Source organism: Ambystoma mexicanum, chromosome 6q, assembly GCF_040938575.1.
Source record: "Ambystoma mexicanum isolate Mex_15411 chromosome 6q, UKY_AmexF1_1, whole genome shotgun sequence".
NCBI classification, from domain to species: Eukaryota; Metazoa; Chordata; class Amphibia; order Caudata; family Ambystomatidae; genus Ambystoma; species Ambystoma mexicanum.
Genome location: NC_090937.1, coordinates 1,467,945,714 through 1,467,971,958, shown reverse-complemented (window position 1 = coordinate 1,467,971,958; position 26,245 = coordinate 1,467,945,714). Strand labels below are relative to the sequence as shown.

The following is a 26,245-nucleotide window of genomic DNA, read 5'->3' as shown; positions in this document are numbered from 1 at the left end:
GTTAATTGAGGCCCTACAAAACCCTACTGCATTAGCAATAGTTAAGTGCCAAGCACATACATCCAACATAGACGTTGTGTCTTTGGGGAACGCGGCAGCGGACGCTGCCGCCAAGGAGGCTTCCTATTTTCAGAAATATGACGCAGGTGAGTACATGCTGCAGCATAAGACAAACGAAGAGCCCCCAGAAGGGTACAACATGATGCCCATATCACAAATACTAGAATTACAGGAAGGAGCTAGTGACGACGAAAAATTGATGTGGACAAAACGAGGGTGCAGCAAGTCGGGAACAGACTTGCTGTGGCGGCAAAATAACTCAGGAAAAGTGGTAATGCCGATCCAGTTACTAGAAATTGCGTTTCAACAGCTACACTTCCCTGCACATAATACCAAACAGCACATTGCAGCAGAAATACAAGAAGAATGGTTCGTGCCCTGTCTCCAGGAGCACGTATCTCGATTGGCAATGGAATGCACAACATGTCAGATCTACAATTCAGGAATGACATTACGCACACTCCGGGGAACAATTCCTAAACCCATTGGCCCATTCAGAGAACTGCATATTGATTACGCAGACATGGGGGAAAGGTGTAATGGCGCACGGTACATGATCGTGGTTGTGTGCCCATTTTCAAGGTGGGTGGAAGCGGGACCATGTGCACGACCTGATGCCAAAAGCGCCGCCAAGTTCCTAGTGAGGGAAGTGTTCCCGCGCTGGGGAATTTGTGACGTGATTCGCTCAGACAACGGCACTCATTTTGTGAATGAACTTTTCAAGGAAGTCACTACATTTTTGGGAATAAAACATAAATTGTGTTCGATTTATCATCCTCAAAGTAATGGCGTAGTGGAAAAGATGAACGGACTGTTAAAGGGCAGGTTATCAAAACTATGCTTTTCATTGAAGAAGAATTGGATCTACTGTCTGCCCCTTGCGCTATTTGAACTGAGAAACCAGCCAAGTAAAGATCACCATTTGTCCCCGCACAAAATCGTGACTGGGAGATGAATGCACACAGCACACTCCCCACTGCGCGAACACTCAGATGCACACAGGAGCGCCGCGATATTGGGAGAAGAGTTCACGGACTATTTGAAAAAAGTAACAAGGGCAGCCCGCGCAATATCAAAGCAGCTCTCCCCACCCTTCACTAGAGAGGAGGGAAACATAACAGGGTCTGTCACAGAGCCTGAGCAACAGCTACAGCTAATGCCGGGCGAACTAATTTATGTCAGGAGTTTTGTGCGTCGATGGAATGCACCACGGTTCCACGGCCCATACGAGGTAGTGTTCTGCACGCCCACAGCTGTAAAAGTGAAGGGCTTGAGGTACTGGGTACACTTGACAGATGTGCGAAGAGCTTATAATAATGTGCAAGAGGAGGCAGATGAGGAGGCACAGACAACAGCAACCGATTCAACTGAACAGAATGTCTGAATATTAACTTGTGTTTGTGCGTCAGCAATGAACGTGAATGGGAAAGTGACTGATGAAGTATTGCTGCATTCTCTTTTTATATATTACTGGAAAGAAAAAAAAAAGGTTTTTTTGGACTTATATGTGAATAATGAAGTGATCAAATTATGACATGTTTACACCCTTGTCTGTGAATACCCTTCCCTACAACCCTACCCGCTTCCATTACCCGTCAATATATATTGGCACTAATGGTGCCAACAAAATGTTTACATGCATGCACTTAATGCACTTTTATATCTCAAACAGGAACTACCATGGCATCTAACAGGCAGCCTGCAACGGATAGAATTAGTAGAATGAGAGAATTATTAAATGAGAGATGCAGATATTCGTATGAGTGCGGATTATCTGTGTGCATTACAATGTTTTTTATGCTAATATCTGGCCTGGTTACATATTGGTTTATAGCGTTCATCTCTATCGAGATGAACGAGGGGGGAGGGATTAACAGCACTGGGATCAACAGCACCACTGGGACCAATGTAACTACAAGTGTCAATATGAGGGAAGGTGATGGGATGGAACTAAACTTGTATGGGGTTATCACACCACACCATCCAATGCTGTCATATCAGAAAAGAAAGAGCCACAGTGTGGAATGCAAAACAACACAGTATCTCCACCAGTGATGTATAGGTATAATGCTCGCAGTTTAAATGACCGAAACCCGTCTGCCATATCGTGGTTGTATGATACCCCCACCAGTCAACCTGCCCCCGTCTTAAAAAACAACCTGCAAGATAAACTCAGGGACGAAAAGGAAAAGATGCTAGCAGTACACGAAATCTTATACGATGAATGGGCCAAGGGGGGGGCGGGAATGTGAAAGGGGGGTCTATTCTTTCCCTCGCCCAGGAGGCTGGGAAGTACATAAGGAACAAGAACAACAGACGGAAAAGGGAAACCGGGAGGAGGAAGTATGATGAGTACTATGGGTTAGGATTAGACAAGATGGAAGACCCACGACACCCCCACCAGACAAATAAGTGGTATGCAGGTATGAGTGCCACCGCAAAACAAACAACAAATGAGAGCTGTTATGTCTGCTCCCTCATTCCTCATGCTTCAGGTACACCCAAAGTATTGCTACCCAAAGAGTTGCCAATTATAGATGCCCAATGTCTCCTTCATCTCACGTTATGCAGGATTAAGAACACCTTCCAGGCACATGAAGTTACTTTTAAAATGTTGCAGAACGAGAAAACTTGCTACCCAAAAACGGCAGGGGTGGTATGTCTGGAGGAACCATTTTTTGTAATACATGGGACACTTTTTTCAGACAACAAGAGGAAGGATGAAGAAGTAATGTGTAAAGCTGAAGCACTGAGAGGTGTGGCACCAGAGAAACTACAGTGGATAGAAGAAACATGCATACCAGTATGGAAGGAACACATTTCAAAACTAACTTGGGTAACCGCCATCGAAAAACCCTTCAAACTACAGAGTGAAATAGACTATGAACTATGTTTCAAAGGAGAGGGGAAAACCACCATGGGAACAAACAAGAGCTGCAACAAGACCCTCACCATCCCAGATCTGAGAAAAGGGACAGCGGCCCTAATGGACACGTACTGGGTATGCGGCAATCAGGCATACCTGCACCTTCCCCCGTCATGGAGTGGCAGCTGCTCAATGGCCACTCTACACTCAGCCCTAATGGTAATACCAGAAAGCCACATCGATGGAAGCAAAAGGACACAGGAGCGCATACAACAGAGTGCAGCCCAGCCGACTGCGGAGTCACAAATGTATGTCCTGTCCTCCGGAAACAAGGGAGAGGTGCTGACCCGTAACAGAAGAGCATCAAATTACATATCAAAGGCATCATCAGAACTGTTGGCTCAGATCCCAGACAGATATCGATTATTCAGCTCAGCAGAAACATTCTTCGCCTCACTCATCTCAAGTGTCCAAGCAAGGGCAAACGCAAAATGCCTCCAGATAACACGTTGGGAACTGATTCAGCTGGCCAATGACACTGAAGAAGGGTTCAACGTAATAAAAGTGGAACTAAGGGCTCTATGGCTGATGACAATGCAAAACAGGTATGTCCTGGACCTGTTGACAGCGATGGATGGAGGTGTTTGCCGAAAAATCGGAAGTGCTTGTTGCACTTTCGTACCTTCCGAAGATGCAGAAAACGGCTCCCTGTCCCATGTGATCGAAGCAGTGCACAACCTAGGAGAAAAAATGAAAATGGAAGGTGGAGCAGAAGACAGTACGTGGTTCGACAACATTTTCTCCTGGGTCCCCTCATGGCTTGGAATAACTGTGAAATTTTTGATGCCAGCTGTGGTGTTCCTCCTTTTTGCCTTCTGCCTGTGCCAGGTGGGTCTTCGATGTTGCGCTAACGCAGTACCTAATGGTGCAATGATGATGGTGACAATGGGCAACACTCGTGGGACAATACAAAACATGCAGGAAGTGCAGGTACAAACAGGAACAGATGACACACCAAGATATCAGCTAGTCCCTATCTATCACGACAAAGATATCATAGATAAAGCGTGGCACACCACCATTAGAGAGCCCCGTGTACTAGAATGGTACCAGGAGGTGTGGGTAGATTTGGCGGGAGATGGCGGATGTATATACCTGACTTGTACCCCAGATGAATATGCCAGAAGAGGGGAAAGCTTACGGGGGGTGTGCAGAGCATGGATGCCCATAAAAGGCACACCTGCATGGGACGAGGCAGTAATGGACGAAGAAGAATGTAGAAGGCTGGAGGACTTAAAGTATTTGTTACTTAAGTAACGAAAGGGGGGAAATGTAGGGGAGGAATGGTCCAAAAGACCCCCCTTGCCTACACCTCCACCCCAGGTGAGGGCCATGGCTCAGCGGGCGTCCCCTCCTTACCACCAGGGCCCAGGTGGTGGATGGCTCACCTGCTGAAGACATTGCCCGCACGTATTAAATTTAGCTAGGCCTCAGAAACCATTTTGTCTACTAAAGATGGTGTGAGCTCAGCGCGCTGTAGCGCGGCCCCCACCTTCGGAAAGTTTCAGTTCTCCCTGTCTCCGCAGCACCATGGCAGATCCGCTGCGAGCCCGTTCCCACGAACAAGACGGTCATGATCTAGCGTAATACACTAACATTGTAACAGTTCACCTTCCGCAGTGTATCACTGCTCCCAGAATGACCCGGTCAGCAAGGCCTGGGCGATGGGAAGATCTGTAGAATGGTCATCTGATGAAAGCAGAAAGGTACCCAGATGTGAATGTCGCAAACCACTTTTTCCTTTCCATACAACCACTTTTACTAAAGAAACCTGCAAAATTGTGTAATTATCGTACATGATACCAGCCGTGAAGGACCCACACCCCAGCAGGGGTGTGCAAATGATAAAAGCATTCCGGGGGATTATTCTTTATATGTATCATTGAAAGCCGTACACCCCGTGGTCCCGCGCCATAACTGAACTAATGCTGCTAGGGTACACAAGAAAACGAATGTAACCATACAGAGGGCACATGTGAAGAGTGTGCGAGAATGCACTCGTCACGCGTGTATGTCTAAGCCGCTTATGTACCGCCACCGTCACGTACAGTGGCGGGTTACTTTCTATGTACTCCACCAACCCTGCTACTACCTCACTTACTGCAAATGTATATGTATATAACTAAATACTGTAGTTGTTAAAAAATAGTGTACGAGTAAGGTGCCCAGACTGAATATAATCGAGACACATTCAGCAAAGTTGAAATGCATGTTTTAAAGTGATTTGAATAAGTATTATAGAGCGTTCAAATGTTTGTGATGTTTTTACCTAAAGTCGGCAACACACGAGGGAGATACCTTTGTGAATATGTGCAAGGCCATTCCCCCTCCCACCCTGCAAAGACTGCCAAACATGAGAGCAGAGGCCCGCGCCGCGCTGCTCCACCTCCCCCCAACTAGACTGGAGCCGCTTCAAAGATGCGTAGCCCCCTCTGCAGCACCCAAGGCCACGGGCCGCCACCTGCATTATTTACAGCACAGCAGTAAACCCCTGCCTGAACCCACGCTTCCAAAGGCGCCCCCTCGTAAACCCCACAACCCACCAAATCATCTTAGACTTATGGCCCTGTGCAATCAGGACACCCAACACTGTGGCAACACACAGCGGCACATTTATAACCACATCTAACAAGACAGGGAGGCATGTACCGCCCGTCCCATGCCCTGAAGCTTAGCCCCTCAACCTATGGCCCCGGTCAACAGGACACTGGTAACCTTGCCCTGACGAATGACCATCAGACCCCTCACAAGGTGCATTCCTCCTGTGTTGCATTAACCTGTAGAATAACCTATTGGAAGATTTACCAAAGAAGATAATATTGCAATGACTGAATGACTGCGGTGTGCATGGCCTAGGGCAAATAAGTCAGGAAAAGACATTCATCTCTGACACTGGCCGCGATGGCACAACAACACCGCCCGGATGAACTCTGCCAACCTGCCAGGCCCAGCCCAACCCACGAGGCTGACCAGTGACGTTCTCCAGCCACGGCCAACCACATCGCAGCAGCACCTATAGTTAGTCGTCGCCACCCAATCCCATTGAACTTGTGCCCCCTTTAGTGTGTAGGTTCTTATGACGTTTTTTGTAAATATATACGCCTGTCTTTGCGATTGTCAGACAGAGCGCTCTCGGAGTTTGCAGAGTTCTTTGCATGCCCTATTCTGGTTGATAAACTCCCATTTAAGCTCACCCGCACTCTGTCTTGGCTTTATTCCCAACCTGGGAGAGTCCGTCATTGTCTCTCATTGCGGGGAGGATCGTGCTGGCTGGGGACGCTCGCCTTCAATCACTACTCCCTCGATTCCATTCGAGGACAGGATCTGGCCTTTGGCAAAGCAGTCCTTTATTCCGCAATTTGATTGGGCATGCTAAATTTGTGTTCTAAATTCTTTTCCCACCTCCTTGCTTTGGTACTGCTTTGGGAGTCTGTCAAAGATATGGAATACGTCGGAGGACCCAATCCCCTCGAAGAACAAGTTACTCTCTTACCTGGTAACGTTCTTTCGATGGGATGGTCCGATGACGTATTCCATATCGCTCCCTCCCTACCTTTCCCGCTGCAGAATTTCTTATGCGATTGCAGCTTACGTTTCCGCAAGGCCTTGTGTGTCTGACTGGCAGAAGACTGGTGTCCCACGTTCGGGGGGAAAAAACTACAACTGAGGCTACGGGCGTCGTGCGTCCTACTTATCACATCGGGTGCCTTCGGAGGAGGTCCTCGGGGACGGCGCATCGACGCAGGACGCAGACACCGAAAATTTGCCGAAGCAGCACAGCTGTGGTGATTACTGTCAAAGATATGGAATACGTCGTCGGACCATCCCATCGAATGAACGTTCCCAGGTAAGAGAGTAACTTGTTCTTCTGCCCCAGACTTCGGATTGTACTACTTGGTTGCCCAGGCACAATTTGCCAAGCACTGGTTTGACCCGGATGACACTGCCGCACATATCCCCATAGAGAGATATGAGGCATCTCCCTCTGATGTCCAATCTGTTATTTTTGGCTTCAAATAGGACTCTTGCGAGTTTGACCCGGTGAGTGCCACTGTACACGCATGGTTCAAAATATATACAAAAAATAGGCCATGTGACCCTGTACGACCGAGAGATCCTGTGGTGGAATTTCCCCAATAATTATAATGATGTGTTATTTATATAGCGCCTTAATCCAAAGCGCTTTACAGAACACATATTTACATACAATATCACCCAACAGAAATTGGTACTCATTTATCGACCTCGAAAGGATGAATGGCTGAGTTGGCCGTGCCGGGATTCGAACCTGCGACCTGCAGATCACGCTCAGATCGCAGCAGTGAGCGCTCAACCCGCTGAGCTATCTTATCATATATAGCCCCTACGTTTGATAGATGATTGCAGAAAATATGGGATCCGACCAAAAGGTTTAAAATGCAGGATATGTTTCCAGAAGGGCTATATATTGAGCTGAAGAATTATGCGGACGCTTTGAGAGGTGGACAGCTCAAACGATTTCACTTCCATCGTATGAAGGCTGCTCTTGCAGCCAAATGGCCGACAATCCCGGCAGTACCCCCTACACATGAATGTACTAGGGCTATAACAGCAACTGATGGGTGGGAAAAGGGGTCTCCATACTATATACTCTAGTTCAGTCTCACTCTGCTTCCCACAACACCATGAAAGAAACCTGGGAACATAATTTGGGGTCCACGCTAAGTGATGAAAAATGGTTTAAATGCTGTCAGCTCACGAAATCCGTCTCGTTAAACTCTGGGTTGAGATTAATCCAATTTAAAATACTTAACCAACTTCACTACTCCCCTGTGAAGCTGGCGAAATTTGTAGAAGGGTGAAATGTGACACACTTGACACAAATGCATATCATATGTACTGGGCGTGCCATCGGGTGGCAAAGTTCTGAGGTGAGGTTGCAGAGATCCTAGAAGAGATTACGGATATCCCTGCTTCCCCCTCCCCGCTGAAATATCTGTTTGGGGATATCGGAAAATCAGCAGAGACTATTAGACAACTGTTTAATGTGGCATGTATAGTGGCTAAACGTTGTATGTTAAAGTGCTGGAAATCAGTAAATGCACCCCGTAAGGAGGATTTCCTTAAAGATCTCACAATGGTAAATGAAAGCGAAGAGCAATTTGTATTGACCGTGTCAACTACATGTCGCAACAAGGATATCTGGACCCTCTTTAGGAGCCACTTCTGTGATATGTTATCAGATAACGATTGAACACCCCCTGTAACACCATGAACAATAAATATTGATGTGTTGAAATGGTGGAATTGCACTGCTGAATTTGTGACTCTTTGTTCCGATGTAACTCTCTTTAAAATAAAGTATTGAAAAAAAAAAAAGAACTAACTTCAGGAAAAAAAAATTGTAGGCGGAATGGCAGTTTTAAATCTGCTTAATGTGGCAAGGATATAAACAACACAGATAATGTGCCACTGGTCATGCTACTGCTGTTTATATAACCTGGCATTAGTGCCAACCCCAATAATACTTTCTATACCGATAGTGTGATCTGATACAGGTTGCAATTGCCGCATTTATGTACCAAAACTAAAAATGCAAATGTGCGTATACCTTTCTAAAGTCCTTTGGAATATTTTTCTTTATTACCATTTAGTGCTCATCAGACATCTTTTTGTTCTTTATTTTCCAAGTTCTTTGGTGTGAATCCCAGAAACTGTTTGCCTGTTCCCGCAGCCCCATTTCTTGTGCAGCAGTGCCATTCATTGTTCTATACATTCAGTTTCAATGAAAGTGTAAATGTGTATTGTTCTCCTTGTTGGGTCTCTTGTCCCCTTTATGGAACATGTTTACCCATTAAGCTTCAAAAAATGATTATTTTATAGACTTGTGTTGAACTGGTAAAAAGTGCACTTGTTAACTAGACTTAATCCCTTCTATGTGTTTGTCCATTATAGAAATTATACCTGCTGGTACGAGGTTCCTGTTTCAGCTGCCATATGCTGACATGTCCACGATCAGTGATTCACCTTATTCTGAACCAGCTGAGGGCCCTGGATGAGGGCAACCTCCATGCGGTCTATGAAATTGAAGCTGCACTTAACAGGGTAGGTGTTTTTGTTTATTTTACTTTGAAGCAAAGCAGCAGGATTTCCTTTTGTAGGTTGTGGACCCCCATCCCCAATTAGGTCCACCGGTTATTTTGTATAGCATCTAGAACAAATCCAAGCTGGATCTCTTCAGTCGCTCAATTTTTACTAACTCAGTGGAATTTATTATCCACCCCAAACCAGCCGTGCACAATGTATATTTATTGGATTAAGTTATTATTATGAACCGGAGACCCCCAATTTAACAATGAATCTATACCGCCTCCCTCCCCTTTCGCAAAAAGAAACATGCAGGTTTTTACAGAAAATAGAAATAAATTAATCTATTTTAAATATAAACAAGGTATTTTGATGAATCCTGTGGGGTCATCACTGATTCCCTTACAAAGATCTCCTCCCATTTGGCAAGGGGACGGCAGCCGCTACCTGATCGATCCCCTGGGAGTATTGCCATGAGGGAGGATCATGTGGGAGGGGACGGCTGTCGAGGGAAAGTTTTAACCCCGTCAGGAGAGACGCAGAATTCTCCCCTTCCCAGAGAAGAGCTCATAATTCCTAAATTCTTGATGGCTTGTTGTCAATATACAACTCCCTCCAGTTGTAAAAGCCCAAAGCCTCTCCTCCTGTTGTAAAAGCACAAAGCCTCTTCCTGCAAAACAATATAGGCAGAATACCATTCATACCTCATTTACATATAGCACACAACTCCTGTCTCTAATTTGTTTGTTCTAAACAAAAATCCTAAATAATATCATTTTAGAAGTCCCAGAAATCCAATGGACTCCAAGCCTCAATTACTGAGACGAGGAAGAGGAAGGAGGAGTTAACGTTAATTGAAGGAAATGCCAAGCTAAACATGCAGACTAGTTGTTGTAATGAAGCCAGAGTATGTGGGACATTTAAAAATGGTGCCTGCATTCAGAAAAAGAGAACAGTAAAAGAAGGAAGTAGAACCACGGGAGAAGGCAGTAGTACAGGAACAAACCATGCTGTAGAAGGAAGAAGGAAGACGCTTCTAGTTGGCTGCTCACAAGCATTACATACCCGTTTGGCGCGAGGCCCAAAGAGACACAACAGCACTGTTGAAGAAACATTAACAAGCCGGCAGCAGAACTACCAGGGACGCGGTCGTGCCAAGAAGCAGCAGTCGTGCCAGGCGAGCTTGGAGAAGGGCTGCAGTGCGAGAAACGCCATCCCTGAGTGGAAGCTTCACAGGAAGTATTTATTTTCCTAGCACTTTAAGATTGTATAATTAATAAGATGGAAATCTAAATTGCCATTGAAAATTAATCTTTTGTAACAAATTATGCTTTTTTTTCCAGTGAAAGCAAACCAGTATATCACAATTGTATTTTCAGAATTCCTGTGCTGTGTGCAAAATCATGTGGGGCAGATCATTTTTACACTTATAATTTAATGTACACTCTAATGATAAAAACAGTATGTAAATTTATGAGCAGGCACAGTCTAATTTACATCCATTCAACCTTGCAGTCAAGGGGGTTACATTCCTATAAATGGTCAGTGGCAGCGGTCTTTGCTTAAGGGTGAGTGATTGTCATTACACCAATCATACTGTTATAGCCTCTCAAATCTTCAAGACTACAATTAAAACATCTAAACCCTGACTCTCCAGGAGGTGCAAGTACTGTTCAAAAACAAACAAATGAAAGTTACATTTGCAATTGAAGTTGAAACTCAGCAAAACATGTCCCTGTGATAATCCAGATAGGTATTTAACTTTATAAAGCGCATCATACATGATTCGTGAAACATCTAGGCACATGATTATTATACATCAGTCGATGCTCAGTTTACCAACTTCTGAAGGATGTTAGCCAATAAGATAGCTCAGCCGGTTGAGCGCTCGTTGCTTTGATCTGTGTGTGATCTGTAGGTTTCAGGTTCGAATCCCGGCAAGGCCAACACAGCCTTTTATCCTTTCGAGGTCGATAAAGGAGTACCAACTTCGTTTGTTGATAATTGTGATAAATATGTTCTATGTACAGCCCTTTGCCAAAAGTGCTATATAAATAACCATCTGACCATGAGATAAGGTATAGAATTTGTCATAGAGTCTTTGTCCCTCTGCACTGCTGTATCATAACATTGGCATAACATTAGGTAATAATAGCTTCAAGAAATGAGGACTTTCATTAAACATCAAAAGACAATTCTGCTATCGTACCTGAAAACACACAATACAGTTCATGTTTGCTTTACTATGTAATTGACTACGTTTTTGTATTTTCAACATTTAAATATATACATGAGAGATCAAATGGCCAGACCTTACAGAAATTACTGTATGTTACTGATTTACATACAGTTTTTGCACACATCTGCTGGATGTCACGTACATTTTACTCTTGCAAAGGAGAAAAGTCATTTTTAATCTCTTGAATCACATTTACTCTGAACGTTTAAAAATAGGGAGTAAAATACTCCCATCTCAAAATCTTATCTGGAGCATTGCCCACCTTAGATTGGTCCAGCAGTTGATTCGGTTAAAAATAATTGAGCATTTCTTTGTGCACATGGTTCTCCAAGATTTTTTTAGCAGTAGGGATATTTGATATTGGTCTGTAGTTGCCTGGGATGTCTGTTTTTCCTGCCTAGTTTATTAAAAGTGGTTTAATATAGGCAGATATTTGTTTTTGGGACAAGTCCAGTCTTCAGTGTTCAGTTCATTCATTTTTTAGCATAAAGGGCTGGTGTTTTATATGCAAGTAGCTGTTTGTAGATATCAGGTGGGCATGAGTCGCTGGGAGATCCAGCCTTGTTGGTTTCTTTCAATAATTTGTTGAAGGATTCTTTGGAGATTAGTTTGATTTGGTTGAGTGTTGTGCTGATTGGTGTGGTTCTTGTTTCAGGTAGAGAGTTTGTGTTTAAGGATGTATCTATGGCCTCTTGGATTGTCTGTATTTGTTGTTGTGCTTTTGTGAAGGGTATGGTGGTATTACTGCATGAAGTAGGGTTCTTTAGTTACTTGATCTTTTTGTGCATGTCCTTACGTGACGTGGGTTTGTTGTTGATTGAGTTTTTCTGGCGTAGTGTGCTTTATTGGCTTTTAGATCTGCTGATTTGTGGAGCCGAATTTGCCACTGGCAATTTGGTAAAGTTGGTTGTAATGTTTTCTTCTAGTTTCTGGTTCATTTTTCCTTTTTTAATTTTTTTTTTTTTATAACAACTTTATTTAGTTTGTAAGAGCATATATTATAGACATGTGTATAAGAAAATAATAAACAATAGCCTCGCCCATGTCTTCCCTTTTTTCCATTCCAACTATTTAGTTCCTTTCGTAAGTAATAACTGTCGGAACTCCCCGCACCCCCTCCCCACCATCTCCCCCCAAACATAAGCCCCCAACATTTGGGTGAAGAACTGCACTTTTTGAGTTTTCCTGAGTGTTCAACAGGTTGAGTCGCTCTTCCAGCTCAAAGTTCGCATTATCAAATAACAGACATTTTACAGAGTAGACTAGGTTTGAAATACATCTGTTCCTAGTCATCTGTAAATTCATGTAATGGCAGCCAAGTGTGCAAATATTTTGAATAAAAACCATGGGCTATCGCTGTTACTTTTTCCATAGCCATTACTCCCCATAGTCTCACCCACTACATGGCTACCACCGATCCTTGCTTGTTCTTCCATGCTTGCGCCAAAGTGATTCTGGATGCGCTTAGCATGTGGGTAATAAGGGTATCCTTGGATCCAGAGTTTGCGTAGCACCCTTCAACTGCCTCTCCCAGTAAAATGACAAGCGGGTCAAAGGAAGCTGCGCCCCTGTTATCTCTTTGATATGACTCAAAGTTTCCTTCCAGTAGGTCTCTGTCACTGGGCAGTACCACCACATGTTGATTAGGTCTCCAGGTTGCCCAGTCTCTCCAGCAGGACACAGGGTATTCCGGATTAATGGAGTGCATGCGTAAGGGTGTCCTGTACCATCGCAAGTTTGTATGCTGCCTCCTTGATTGATTGAAGCACATTTGGAGATTCTGCCGGCTCTATGCCATATACGGCCCCAGGTTCCCCCGGAGATTGGTCTCCCCACATCCGCCTCCCATCTCTGCATATATGTAAGGGTTTCTTCGGGTCCACCACCCCCATTTCAGGCCGGCCCATTTCAGGCCAGACCTCCTGTACCTTAAACCCCAACCATACCGGGTCCCTAGTTGCCCCCTCCTGGACCTTTGTGTTCGAAACCCAATGTCTGAGTTGGATATAGTGAAATCACGTTCTGGTATATCAAACTTGGCCTTACAGCCCTCAAATGTTAAGGGTGCTCCCTCTGCATAAAAGTCTTTCAATACCAAGGTTTGTTCCTTACCCCCCACCCCAATGTCCCCAAAAATCGACTTGCATCCCTGAGGCGAAGTCTGGGTTACAAGCAACCGGTGTGAGAGGACCCCCCCACTTTCACCTTCCTACCCTTCAGTGCTTTGTCCCAGTACCCTAGGGTGGCCTTAGTCGATTCTAGTAGTGTACCTCCTTTGCCTCTGTGTCACGCAGCAAAGAAGCCTAGGTTCCCCAGGGGTGTCTTGGTTGCCTCACTTTCTAAAGCTGCCTATCGGTTTTGACCTTCCCTGGATGGCCATTGTAGCATCTGTGCTATCTGTGCTGCCCATACATACCTACAAAATTCTGGAACCCCCAGTCCCCCCAGGGCTTGTGGTCTAAATAATACTTTTTTTGGAACTGTCGCCACCCCCCCACCCCAGATAAAGGACATCCCCTCCCTTTGTAATTTTTGGATAGCTGGGCCTGGGATGCGTATATTGGGAGGGCGCCTACCACATACAAAACCTTAGGGAGCAGGGTCATTTTAACTGCTATTATCTGTGCCAGCCATGACAATTTTAGGTCCCCTGCCAATGTTTTCAGTAGGTCCGGGATATTAGCCCCGTATAGTCTTTCATACTTGGGGGGTCAATTGTATTCCCAGATATTTTACCGATTTCTGTTCCCATTTCAGAGGGTATCGATTCTCCCATTCTATAATTTGTTCTGTCCTTTCAGTGATGTTAAGAGCCTTGGACTTGGGATAGTTGACGTGAAACCCTGAGACCCTCGCAAACTCATCTAGTAGTTCTGTGGCCATTGGTAATGAGTTTGCAGTGTCCTTCAAGAACATGAGGACGTCATCCGCGTAAAGAGCTACCTTTTGCGGTCCCCTGGCGCCTACTTCCACCCCCTGGATTCTCGGATCGTCACGGGCCCTCTGTGCTAACGGCTCCATAGCCATAGCAAAGATCAGAGGCGAAAATGGGCACCCCTGCCTCGTGCCCTTCTGGATAAGAAAACTCTCTGTGAGCCGCCCGTTGATCATTAATCATATGGATGGCTGTGCGAAATTGGCTAGCACCATATGGATGAAGGTCGGCCCACACCCAAACCTTTCAAGGGTCAGTTGTAGAAATCCCCAATGCAGGCTGTCGAAAGCTCTGGAGGCATCCAGCGCTATTACTGTGAACCTCTGCCCCGTTCTTTGTCCCCAATCTATCCTGTCTATGGCCCTGCGAATATTGTCATAGGTGTGCCACCCCTTCACGAAGCCCACCTGGTCTGGGTGGATTATCTCCGGGAGGGCAAATGCTAACCTTCGGGCCAGGACCATGAGTACATTTCTGCATCTCCATTTAATGGGGAGAATGGGGCGATAACTCGTGCAATCTAGCGGGTCCCTATCCGGTTTCAATAATAGCACTGTGGTCGTCAGGCTCATATCTCCGGAGGTTCGCCCCTTATCCCTAATGAAATTAAACAGGTTTGTTAGTGGGCCCACTTAGGTAGCCCTAAATGTCTTATAGTATGCATTGCTTAGCCCGTCTGGACCCGGGGATTTGTGCCCTTTCAATGCACCTATAGCCTCCCCTACTTCTTGCTCCGTTATGGGTGCATCTAGCATTGGCCTATCTGAGTCGTTAATTTGCGGCAAAGCCACCTGGTTCAGAAATGCAATCTGTGCCTCCTCCTCCAGGTTATCGGTGTAGTATGAGAGTAAGACCTCCTCTATTTCTTTCTCCCCCCTCACCAGGTCCCCGTCCCCGTTTCTAAGTTGGACTTGCTTTGCTGGCGTCCCAAATGATAGACCAGTCGACTACCGGTGTCACATTTTCTTGAAAATAATACTGTAAGACCTGCTCTATGCCTGCTCTTATGGTTAGATCTCTCAGTATCACCTCATTTGGATGCCATGGTTTGTGGGACTGCTGCCGTGGGTTACTCGGTTCCAGTTTAAGAGGACCGGGGCATGGTCTGATGGACAGCTCACTCCAATTTCTAGGCCCGTAACGTTTGGGACTAGCGTATCCGAGATAAGCACCATATCCATGCAGGAATGACCCCTGTGTACCGCTGAGTAATGGGTATACACCCTCTCTTGTGGGTGAAAGAATCGCCATGTTTCTAAAAGGTGTAATTCCCTTGTAAATGTAGCTAGGGCACGTCTAAACACGTGGTCACTAGGGGTGGCTGGGAGGGTTTTGTCCAGTGCAGCATCCATCACCCCCTTAAAGTTGCCCCCAATCAAAATCTGTCCCACTCCCCACTGTGCGATTTTGGCCAACAGATTCAATAAGTAGTGGTCTTGCTTTTAATTAGGGGCATAGATCGAAATCAACGTGACCTGTTGACCCATCAGCTTCCCCTCCAATATCAAGTAGCGTCCTTCCGGGTCTTTCTTCATAAATTGTTTCTCAAAATTGATACCCTTTAGCAACAAAATGCCCACTCCCCGTTTTTTGGTCCCACTGGAGGCTAGATATTGCATAGGGAAGGCCCTGTGCCTTAACCTATGCTCATCCTCTGGGAGTAGGTGTGTTTCCTGCATCCATACCACCGGAGCCCACATATCCCTCAGTCTCTTCATTATGGATTTCTGTTTGATTTGGGAGTTAAGCCCCTGGACATTTAATAAAACAAATGTTAAATCACCCATTATTGTACCTTGCCCCTCTTAACGCACTCAAACTCGTTCATTCTTTTAGATATTACAAGTATGTCGTGTGTAGCTTCACCCCAGAAAACATAACTCCCTCCCTCTCCCCCAATTACCAAACTTGAACTTCCCCATTGAACTCTCACTGTGATGTTACCACAGTGATTCACCGGGTCCATTATCCCCCCGGGAAAATTGGGATCTGATCCCTCCCCCCCCTTATCCCCTCCACCCCCTTTTCATTCTCAAAAGCCGTTAAAATCATTTCTTGAACGCCCAACATTGCAAGAAGCTGCGCCCTAGATTTCGATCCCCCCTCCACCACTTTTAGCCTCGTAGTTTCCAGTGAGCTTTTTCCCGGCCTTCCGGGCAATTGTTCGAGTGGGGTCTGCGGGTTTGGATACCTTATTGTGTCCCTGAGGATGGGGCTGCCCTTAGTCTCCATTGGTCTCTTCCAGGTCCATCTTCTTCCCCCCCTATTTCGGGGTAAGGTTCCCTCCTTGTCGGTGTTGTCGCCTCCTTCTTCCTCCTGCATAAGTTCATCCATGTCTTCCTCCTTTGTGACAGTGAACCTCTGGCCTTTCCATTCAAAACGAAGGCATGTCGGATATCCCCAACGATACTGTGCATCCCTGGATCTCAGCCAGTCTGTGACAACCCTCAGCCGTTTTCTTCTAATGAGCGTTGCTTGGGCCAGGTCTTGAAATAGCTGAATTGGTGTAGATCGGAAGCTTATAGGTTCCTTCTTCCAAGCAGCCTGCATGATGTCTTCCTTCAGTTGGAACAGGTGTATCCGGGTTAGTACATCTGGAATTAGATTTTTATTGAGTTGGTATGCGGAGTAGACCCTGTGCGTCCGGTTCAATATGATTTCCCTATTCTCTTCCGTGCCGAGGATTTGTCGAAACAGGTCTGTCACATATTGTTGTAGGTCAGAGTCCATGACCGCCTTCGGGATTCCACGGATCCGAATGTTATTTCGTCTGGACCTGTTTTCAGCATCCTCCTGTTTACTCTGGACGCGCTCCATTTGCTGCTCAAGTTTGTGCACCCTGTTAGCTAACATTTCATGTTCATGGCTTTGTTCCGTTACCACTGTTTTCACCTCGTCAATCCTCTTCTCTACGACCAGAACCTCTTTGTTAAGGTCAGAGATAGATTTGGCCAGGTCCGCTGCACTCTTTAATGTCTTTATTTAAGCTCTTGTAACATTGCCAGCAGATCCGATTTACGAAAAGGCGGGTCCTTAAGGTCTCCTGACCCCTCTGAGAGGGGGGTGTGTATCTGGGCCATTGCCTGCAGTTGTTTAAGTTTCTGATTCCCTGCGGTCTGCAACAGGGTCTTGATGTCTCCGGAACCTTGACCCTTTGATTTTGTTTGCTTGGACATATTGCTTAGCGTTTAATGAAAAGAGTTGTTCTTGCTTGCTGCCCCGGTTTAGTCCTGCTTAGCCGTATCTTATGTTGTCTGCCGATATTGCCCTCTGGCAGGCCTTCACCTCTGTCCCCCACCAAGGGCAGTCCTTTTCTGGGGCTATATATGGCTCCTCATCGATGTTATTAACAGGCCCGTCCAGGTTTCAGGGGTCATTCATCACTTTTACGGCGCAATTCCGGTGGGTTCACCTGGTTCCTTCTCTCCACCCCCTTTTTTAGGGTCTTTTGCCACTGTCTGGCTTCTGGATTGTTTGCTCCCTGGTGCTGTACAGTGGTCTGATGTATCCCCGAGGGGTCCTCGCCACTTGCCGCCCTTCCTCAGGGAATCCCTTTCACCGTTAACCGGAGCGGCATTCTCCCTTTTCCCTGTTGCAGCCTCTGCTGCGCGTTCGCACCCAAGGTATGGCGACTCCACCTGGCTCTCTCCTGCTTCAGACAATTGCTGCTTTTCCCCCAGATCCCATTACCAGGAGTCCGCCATTCCTTGCAATCCTGGTGGTTGCCCAGGTATTATTATTGATTTTTGCTCCCCATTCCTTTCACCAATGTGTTGCCTGCTGGTGTGCTCCAGAAGACTCGGAGCGGTGCCCTTCAGATATCTTGTGGCAGCTCATGTTCAACTCCGGCTGCCCTTCTCTAGGCGCGTACACATGCCAGTCTCCATGCACTTGTCAAATATTTTGCAGAGACTCTACTTCTTTTCCCCGAGGACACGTTGTTGGGTGATAGCAGCCTGTCCCTGGCCGAGTGACCGACCAAATGCCACTGCATTCAGAAGGCAGCAACTAATGCCTTGGTTCCCGCCGGGGATGCATGTCCGCTCTGGCATGCTTTGCGTCGCGCCGGTTTCCGCGCCCCCTCAATGCCCGCACAGCATCACATAAGGTGTTTAGAATCCGTGCCAGGGGTGCGGGCGGCCCCTCGATGTGTCCCGGGCAGCGTGGCTGTTCCTTTCTCCTGCGCTCGCCCCTACATCCCCCCCAGCATTTCCTTAACCGCGTTTCTTCAGGATCACTCCTCTGGACCCGACAGAGGGGAGACGGTCCGCAGGGCTGGGGGGATGGGAGGGATCTTTCACTGAGGCACTTCGACTCCGGATTCAGGGCCAGGGTCCTTCGCTCACGGTCGCCAGCGGCTCAGGGCAGGATGTTCTCCATACGTTTAGGGTCCCGCCCAGCTGATCCCTTCCTTTGTTCGTATCTTCATCTGAGGGCGATGAACACACTTGCAGGTGCCACGGACAGTCTCATGGTCTCATCCACCATTTTGGCTGGGACCGTTTGTCTCCTTGCTTTTCGGCTTGTTACTCCTCCATATGGGCTCCGCTGCTCTCCAACCTCGCACAGTCGGCTCCCACACTCCTCCGAACCCTCAGAGCTGTTTCTTTGGGAGTTGAAGGCGAGTGTCCCCAGATAGCACGATCCTCCCCACAATGAGAGACAATAATGGACTCTCCCAAGATGGGAATAAGGCTAAGACAAAGTGCGGGTGAGCTTAATGGGAGTTTTGTATAAGTCAAAAATAGGGCATGCAAAGGACTCTGCAAACTCCGAGAGCGCTCTGTCTGACACTAGCAAAGACAGGCGTATATATTTACAAAATGCGTCATAGGAAACTACACACTATAGGGGGCACATGTTCGTGGGGATTAGGTGGCGATGACTAACTATAGGTGCAGTTGTGATGTGTTACGCCGTGGTTGGTGGACGTCACGGGGTGCCAACGTGGGGCGGGCAGGTCAGCTGGGCTCATCCGGGCGGTGCTGCGGTGCCAGGCGTGGCCAGTGTCAGTGATGAACGTCTTCCTTGGCTTTCTGCCCTAAGGGCCACGCACACCCCATTCATTCAATACCGCAATATTATCTTTCCCTGTAAATCCTACAATAGGTTATTCTACAGGTTAATGCAACACAGGAGGAATGCACCTAGAGTGGGGTCCTTTGGTGATACATCAATACATGGTTACCATCATCCTGTTGGCCGGGCATCATAGGTCACGAGGTTGGGTCTCAGGGCAAGGGGTGAGCTGTACAAGTTTTCGTGTCTCGTTAGAAGTCATTATGAATGGGTTCCTACAGTGTTGCTATAATATTGGGTGTCCTAATTTTACAGGGGCCATTAACCTGGGGTGAGCTGGTGGGTCGTGGAGCCTAAGAAAGGGCACCTTTTGGCCTGCGTTTATGGCCGGGGTTTACTGCTGGGTTGTAAATAATTCAGGTGGCTGGTCGCGGCCATGGGAGCTGCGGGGGAACGTGAATGCTTGGAGCAGCTCCAGCCGAATTGGGGGAGGTGAGGCAGAGCAGCCCGGGTCTCTGTCTTTCATCTGGCAGGCTTCACTGGGGAGGGAGGGGAAGTGGCCTTGAATATGCCCACAATGGTATTTTCCTTGTGTGTTTGCGGGTTATACAAAAAGACATAATAATTCATATACTGTACAATATTCATTGAGCTTTTTCTTCAAAGCTTACATGTCTACATTGTTAGTGCCTTTACATGGCCATTTCAAATGTGTTACCTATACCAATGTTGCTATTGTTAACTATATGTTAAGCATTTAACAACCACGACATTTTGTTACACTCTATGCATGCATGATAAGCGAGGTAGTATTAAGGTTGGTGGAGCACGCAGGAACAACTGGCCAATGAGACTGATGGCAGTGACACATGGTGAGCTTGAACATTCGAATACATTCTATGCGTTTTCTTACACAATTTACATGAGCTCCCAATGCGGATGCACTTGTTTTCCGTTGCACTCTAGCAGCATTAGTTCAGTTATGGCATAGGGCCTTGGAGTACATTCTTCTGGGAGAAACATATAACATAAAACCCGGGACACTTCTACCATTTGCGCATAGCTACGGGGATATGGGTATTTCAACCAGAATGCCACATGAACACACATTCTGCCATCTTCATGGAGTTTACATATTTTATCAAAAAGGTCATGGAGAGAAGAGTTTCATCACAGGCAGTTTGCATATTAGTATTTGGGGGACCATTTTACAGTTCTTTTCCACCCCAGCCCTGCTGGCTGGGTCATATTGAGGACAGTGATAAACTGCAGAAGGTGAATGTTACAGTGTTTGTTTCTAGCACTAGCTCATGTCCGTCTGTTCGTGGGAACGGGCTCTCAGCGGATCTGCCAGGGAGCTGCGTCCGCAGGGACAAGTGAGAACTCTCCAAGGGTGGGGGCCGTGCTGCGGCGCACAGGGGCTCATGTCATTCTGGTTTCACAAAATGGTTTCCAGGGCCTAGCTTATTACAGCACGTTTGGTCAATGTGTCAGCCAGTGGTCCACCCGCCACCTGGGCCCTAATGGCAGGGGGGACCCCCGACGAGCCATGGACTCCACAAGGGGGGGGACTGCAGGGCAGGGGGGGTTCTTGGACCTATCCTCCCATCCAGCGTTTAAATTTAATTAGGGGGTTTTGGGGCCTCGCGGAGGAGAAGATGTCTCGCAGCTCATAGAGGAGGCATCCAATGGCGTCCTCGGCTGGCCACACCCCCCTGGTTCGTTTTCTGAAGTGCTCTCAATTCCTCTGTGAACCATATTCCGCTATTTTTTTCTGTGTTGGGTTGAAGGTATTTAGCAGTGTTGTGTCAGTTGATCTAGCATATTTGTGAACCAGGTGTAGAGTTTAGTTTAAAAATGTCCTGCATCATTACATTCAGTTGGTGCATGTCAGGTTTGTTGTTTTCCATTTGTTCTGCTAGGTTTTATAGGTTGATCTTTTTTCAGTTTCTTTTGATTATCGTTGGTTGCTTTGTATTAGTGGTCAGTGTACGAGTTGGGATACTGATGGTCAAAGGCATCATGTGGTGGTCGTTTCAGATGATTGGTAATGGCGGTGTCCAGCTTGGTGGGTGGGTCCATTCACCATTTGTTTCAGGTGGAGAGATTCCAGGGGGAGTTTAATGCAGTTTCTTGTTCTCTCTCGAACCAGATGTTGAAATCTCCAAATACGATGATGTTGTCATGCTTTATGGCTATATTGACTATGGCATCTGGGAAATTAGGTGGTAAGTGGGTGGGCTGTAGAGAAGTAGAAAAGAGTGGGTTAAATTTGTCGCTGAATTGAAAACTTGACAAAGGATGCATTCACAATCTTTTATGTCTGTTGAGGGTAGAGATGTGGAGGTGATCTGAGAGGAAGGATAGAGACAAGAGTGGGGTGGTGCAGAGCTGAGACATGTGTAGGGAGAAGAAAGTGAGGGAAGTGTACAGAGACTGTCATCGGGAGAAAAGGCATGTCAAGATGAACAGATTATCCTTCTGTCACCTAGGGAGTTAGATGCATAAGGCCATGGCCTTTATGCCTCCCTTGGAAAGACCGGACAGTATGGGTACTCTAGCAAATTGATACTGCAGAAATACCTTTTGCAGTATCTTTTGGATAGGGACCCTGAGTAAGGATCTGGGGAAGGGTACACAGACCACCCATATGCTTGAAGCCCAAGTTATCTCTTTTTGTATATATGTAATAAAAATAAAAACTAAGTGTATTGAACTTGTCTTGTGACTCATTGAGAACCTTGTCACAATTTGAATTATTAAAAAATACCATTAAAATACATTTTGTAAACCTTGCTTCTTTTTTAATTAGTTAATCTTTTATAATGCAACGCAACAAGCACAGGACCGGGATTTATTTTTATTTATTTATTTATTTATTTGGATTTGTAGAGCGCACATCTGCCCGGGGGCATCGTGGCGCTAAGAATTCTTACTTGTTACAGGCATACATGGTGAGTATACAGATATACAGATTAGCATAGACGCGTTTTTTCATACATTTGCTGTTATTTCCATAATTACAGTGGTGAGAATACAGGTGAGGCGGGGTTAGTGGAACAGCGTGGTTTTGAGTAGTCTACGGAAGGCATGGTATGATTTTTCGCTTCTTAAGGCGGTGGGGAGTGCGTTCCAATTTTTGGGTGCTAGGTGTTGGAAGCTGGACCCTCCGGCTTTGCTTCTTTTGAAAGTGGGTACATATGTTTGGTTGGTCAGGTGTGACCTGGTAGGTCTAGAGGAGGTATGGAGGGTGATCCTTTCAGAAAGATAGGGTGGGGCATTAGCAGAGAGGCATCTGTGTGTGATGGCCATGGATTTAAATAGTATGCGTTCTTTTATAGGTAGCCAATGTGCTTCTTTTCTGGCTTGGGAGATGTGCTCCCTTTTTGGAATGCTTAGGGCTGCTCTTAGAGCATTGTTTTGTGTGACTTGCATTTTTTTAATGTTTTGTGCAGATGTGCCCAGGAAGAGGGCGTTGCAGTAGTCCAATTTGGTACCTACTGTGGCTCTGGCTACATTCAGGCAGTTTTTAGGGGATAGGAAGGGTTTAACGGCGTTGATTATCTTAGTGGTTAATGCAGCAGAGGAGGCTACGGCATTGACTTGCCGTGTCATGGAGAGAGTGGAGTCGAGGTATACTCCTAGCGTTTTTACCGCAGTGGAGACTGTGATGGTGCAGTTATCGACGTTAAAGGATTTGTATAGAGGCGGGAGTTTATTTAGTGTTTCTTTGGTGCCAACTAGTAGGATCTCTGTTTTGTCCCCGTTAAGGCAGAGTCCGTTGGCTGCCATCCAGGTTTGAATGGCTGTGTATATTTTAGTTAGTGCTGCGGCGTCTTGTTCATATAAGCCAGTAAGGGGGAGCAGGACTTGGGTGTCGTCAGCATAGTTGGTGTAAGCTATGTGGTGATGGTCGAGGTCATTGAACAGAGGGAGGGTGAAAATGTTGTATAGGGTGGGTGCAGTGCAGGATCCTTGTGGGACGCCACAGTGGATGGTGGTTGGGGTAGCGTTTGCAGATTCAGAAAAGACTTTCATAAGTCGACCCTCTAGGAAGGATTTGACCCAGGAGACGGCTTCCGGCGAGAAGTGAGCTTCATTTTTAAGTTGTGTTCCTAGAATGTCATGATTGACCAAGTCGAAGGCAGCAGATAGGTCTAATAGTAGGAGGAGAGCCGGTTTGCCTTTGTCCATGATGTCATTAAGTTGAATTTTAAGGTCTAGAAGGGCAGATTCGGTCCCATGCCCCGGGCGGAAGCCCGATTGCCTTTTGCCTAAGATGTGGTTTTCTTCAAGGTAGTGCTGTATTTGTGAGTAGGCGACTTTGTCGAGGATCTTGAGCAGGAAGGGAACTGTTGTAATGGGTCTATAGTTGTTGGCGTTTTCTGGATCTAGAGTGGGTTTCTTGAGAAGGGGGCGCACCCAGGCTTCTTTTAGGCTGGTTGGGACTGAGTTAGAGTTGAAGGATGCATTAATGAAGGATTTGAGGAATGGTGCTAGTGTCTCAACACAGTCTTTGACTAGTTTGGCGGGGCAAGCGTCGCCTTTGCAGTTGGAGGGTTTGATTCTGTTAACGATATCGATTACCTCTTTTTCTGAGACTTCTCTAAATTTAAAGGGTGTGATGTGACTTATCTTTTTGTTCTCAATCACTGTTTCCTTAGGGGATGCAGCTAAGATTTGCTGAGTGAGATTTTTGTGATGGTTTAGGATTTTGGCTTGGAGGAGTTCGATTTTTTTTAGAAGGGCGGTTTGTATGGTGTTACACCAGGCTTGGTCCTTGACAATCTCTTGTGACTTAGTGGCCGGTGTGGAGAGTTCCTTGAAGATGGCGAAGAGCTCTTTGGATTCTGAGGTGGCGTTGGAGATTCTTTCATTATATGATGCAGATTTGGCTGCTATGATGCTTTTTTTGTATTGGGTGGCCAGTGATTTGTAGGACGATAGTGAGGAGGCATTGGGTGCTTTTTGCCATACGTTGAGGGCTTTGCGTTTTTTTGTTCGTAGTTCTTTTAGTTCTGTTGAGAACCACGTATTGGAGTGTTTGGAGTTTTTGGATTTTTTCTTTTGTAGGGGGGCGATGATGTCAATGGCAGTGCTAATGGTGGTTTTGTAGATATCTGCCAGTGCAGCTGGGTCAGATGAGGCAGGGAGGTTGTTCGTGAGAGGAGCTAGGTAGGGTGTGATGCTTTCTTTGGTGAGGTTCTTGGCGCTCCTGGCCATGGCTGGGGGTGCAGGTGAGAGTTTAGTTACCAAGTTGATAGGTAGGGGGATGAAGAAGTGAATGAGAAAGTGGTCTGACCATGGCGTGGGCGTGGTGGAGCTGATGTCGATGCCGCAGTTGTGGTCAACTACCCAGTCAAGAGTGCGCCCTTTACTGTGGGTAGGTTGGAGAACTCTTTGTACAAAGCCCATTTCTTGGAGAGCTTGTGCTAGCTTAGTGGATGGTTTATCTTTCTGGTCGTGGAGCCCCAAGTTGAGGTCTCCTAGGAGAATGGTTTTTGTACCTGTGTTGCTCTGCGTTCTCTAGCTACCAAGCTATCCTCTCCGCCCTCCCTACTCTGATTAATTTAATTAACTTTTTTATTCGGACCATAGGACAGTTTTTCTGAAGTCCAATTAAGGGCTTAGTAAAACCATTCACCTGACGCAGTACAAGACTCCACTCTTAGTATAAGGCTGTACCACTTGAGTTCATGGTAGCATAGACAGAGCAGCCAGGCTTATCTTAGGAGGGAGAGACTTCTGTAGACTCAGTACAAAGAAATTGAATTATACATATGGTCCAAAGAAACATTGAAACACTATGTATTGTAAAAATAAATGGTGTATTTAAATACATGTAGGCCCAGATAAATCTTGGGGGGAAAAAATACTATCACATTATATATTGCCACATTTATAAAAACACAACACTGTGCTTGAAGGTGCACAGACCAACGCATATAACCTTATTTGGAACACTAACAAGAGTTCTAGGGAAGTCAAACCCATGTATAAACATTCAGTATAGGGCACGCCTATTCTTGGGGGGAGGGGGGCTGAACCATAAATTACTTCCAGATTACTTTACAGTAATACAAGGGTAGTAGACCCTGTCAGTTATGCAGTGATACTCTACGAGGAAATCACATAGTCAACCAACTTGACAATACATTTTTCAGAATAGTGGAACACTTTTTCTAGGAACAGTAAAACACCTGCAAGTCGGATTCAGGATAACACCTTTATTATAGAGGAGTTGGACCTTGGGGTGTAACATTCATTTACAGTTGCATTTCAGTTCACAGACTAGTGAAGCAATAACTCTAACTTATTTTAGGATAACGCAGTTATACTCAAGATAAGTAAAACCTATGTACTTTTATCAGGAGCTACCAGCAACCTAAAAGTTAAGTATGACCTAGGCAGACATATTCTGGACAGGCTAAAGGGAAGTAAGTCCCAGTTGGGGATACTGATACATTTATCCTAAAAGGAATAGTGAAGTGGAACCAACATCATTACTTTTGGGAAGAGGCACAACCATATCACAGGTGAGTAATATAGCTTTACATCTACTTTCTGTTTGAATGGCGAAACAGTGTCTAAGGAAAGAAAGAAGTTTATATATACTTTTCAGAATGCCAACACATTTCTAAGATAAGTAAAACAACCTTATATATACTTTTCAGAATGGAAGAACATTTCTAAGGTAAGAAATAACTTTTGTTACAGTGCACTCTCCGAGTTACAGTTACCAACCAACTTATTTTACAAGTAAGTAACTTTGTAACACTTGTTAGTCTTTTCAAGGCAGAACCTTTCTGTTATCCAGTCCTTCCCTTATTCTATAGCATGAGTTCACTCTGAGGCAGAAGAGGGACCCTAGTGGTCTAGGTGCCAGCTGTAGGCAGGGTGAGATGGGGTTCTGTCGCGTCTCCCGTTGCTCGCCCTACCAGGAATCACACGATCACACGCCCCGCACCACACCTACCCGCAAGAGCAGTCCCTGCACACA

The 26,245-nt window shown here is 46.0% G+C and overlaps 1 protein-coding gene across 1 annotated transcript in view; it reads left to right on the top strand.

The window, feature by feature from the left end:
- Nucleotides 1-26,245, top strand: part of POLR1A (RNA polymerase I subunit A) — a 1,786,762-nt gene that overhangs the window by 164,813 nt on the left and 1,595,704 nt on the right. The window contains exon 3 of the mRNA XM_069632173.1: nucleotides 8,921-9,070. Within this exon, the coding sequence (XP_069488274.1) occupies nucleotides 8,921-9,070 (150 nt within the window). The remainder of the gene's footprint in view (nucleotides 1-8,920; nucleotides 9,071-26,245) is intronic.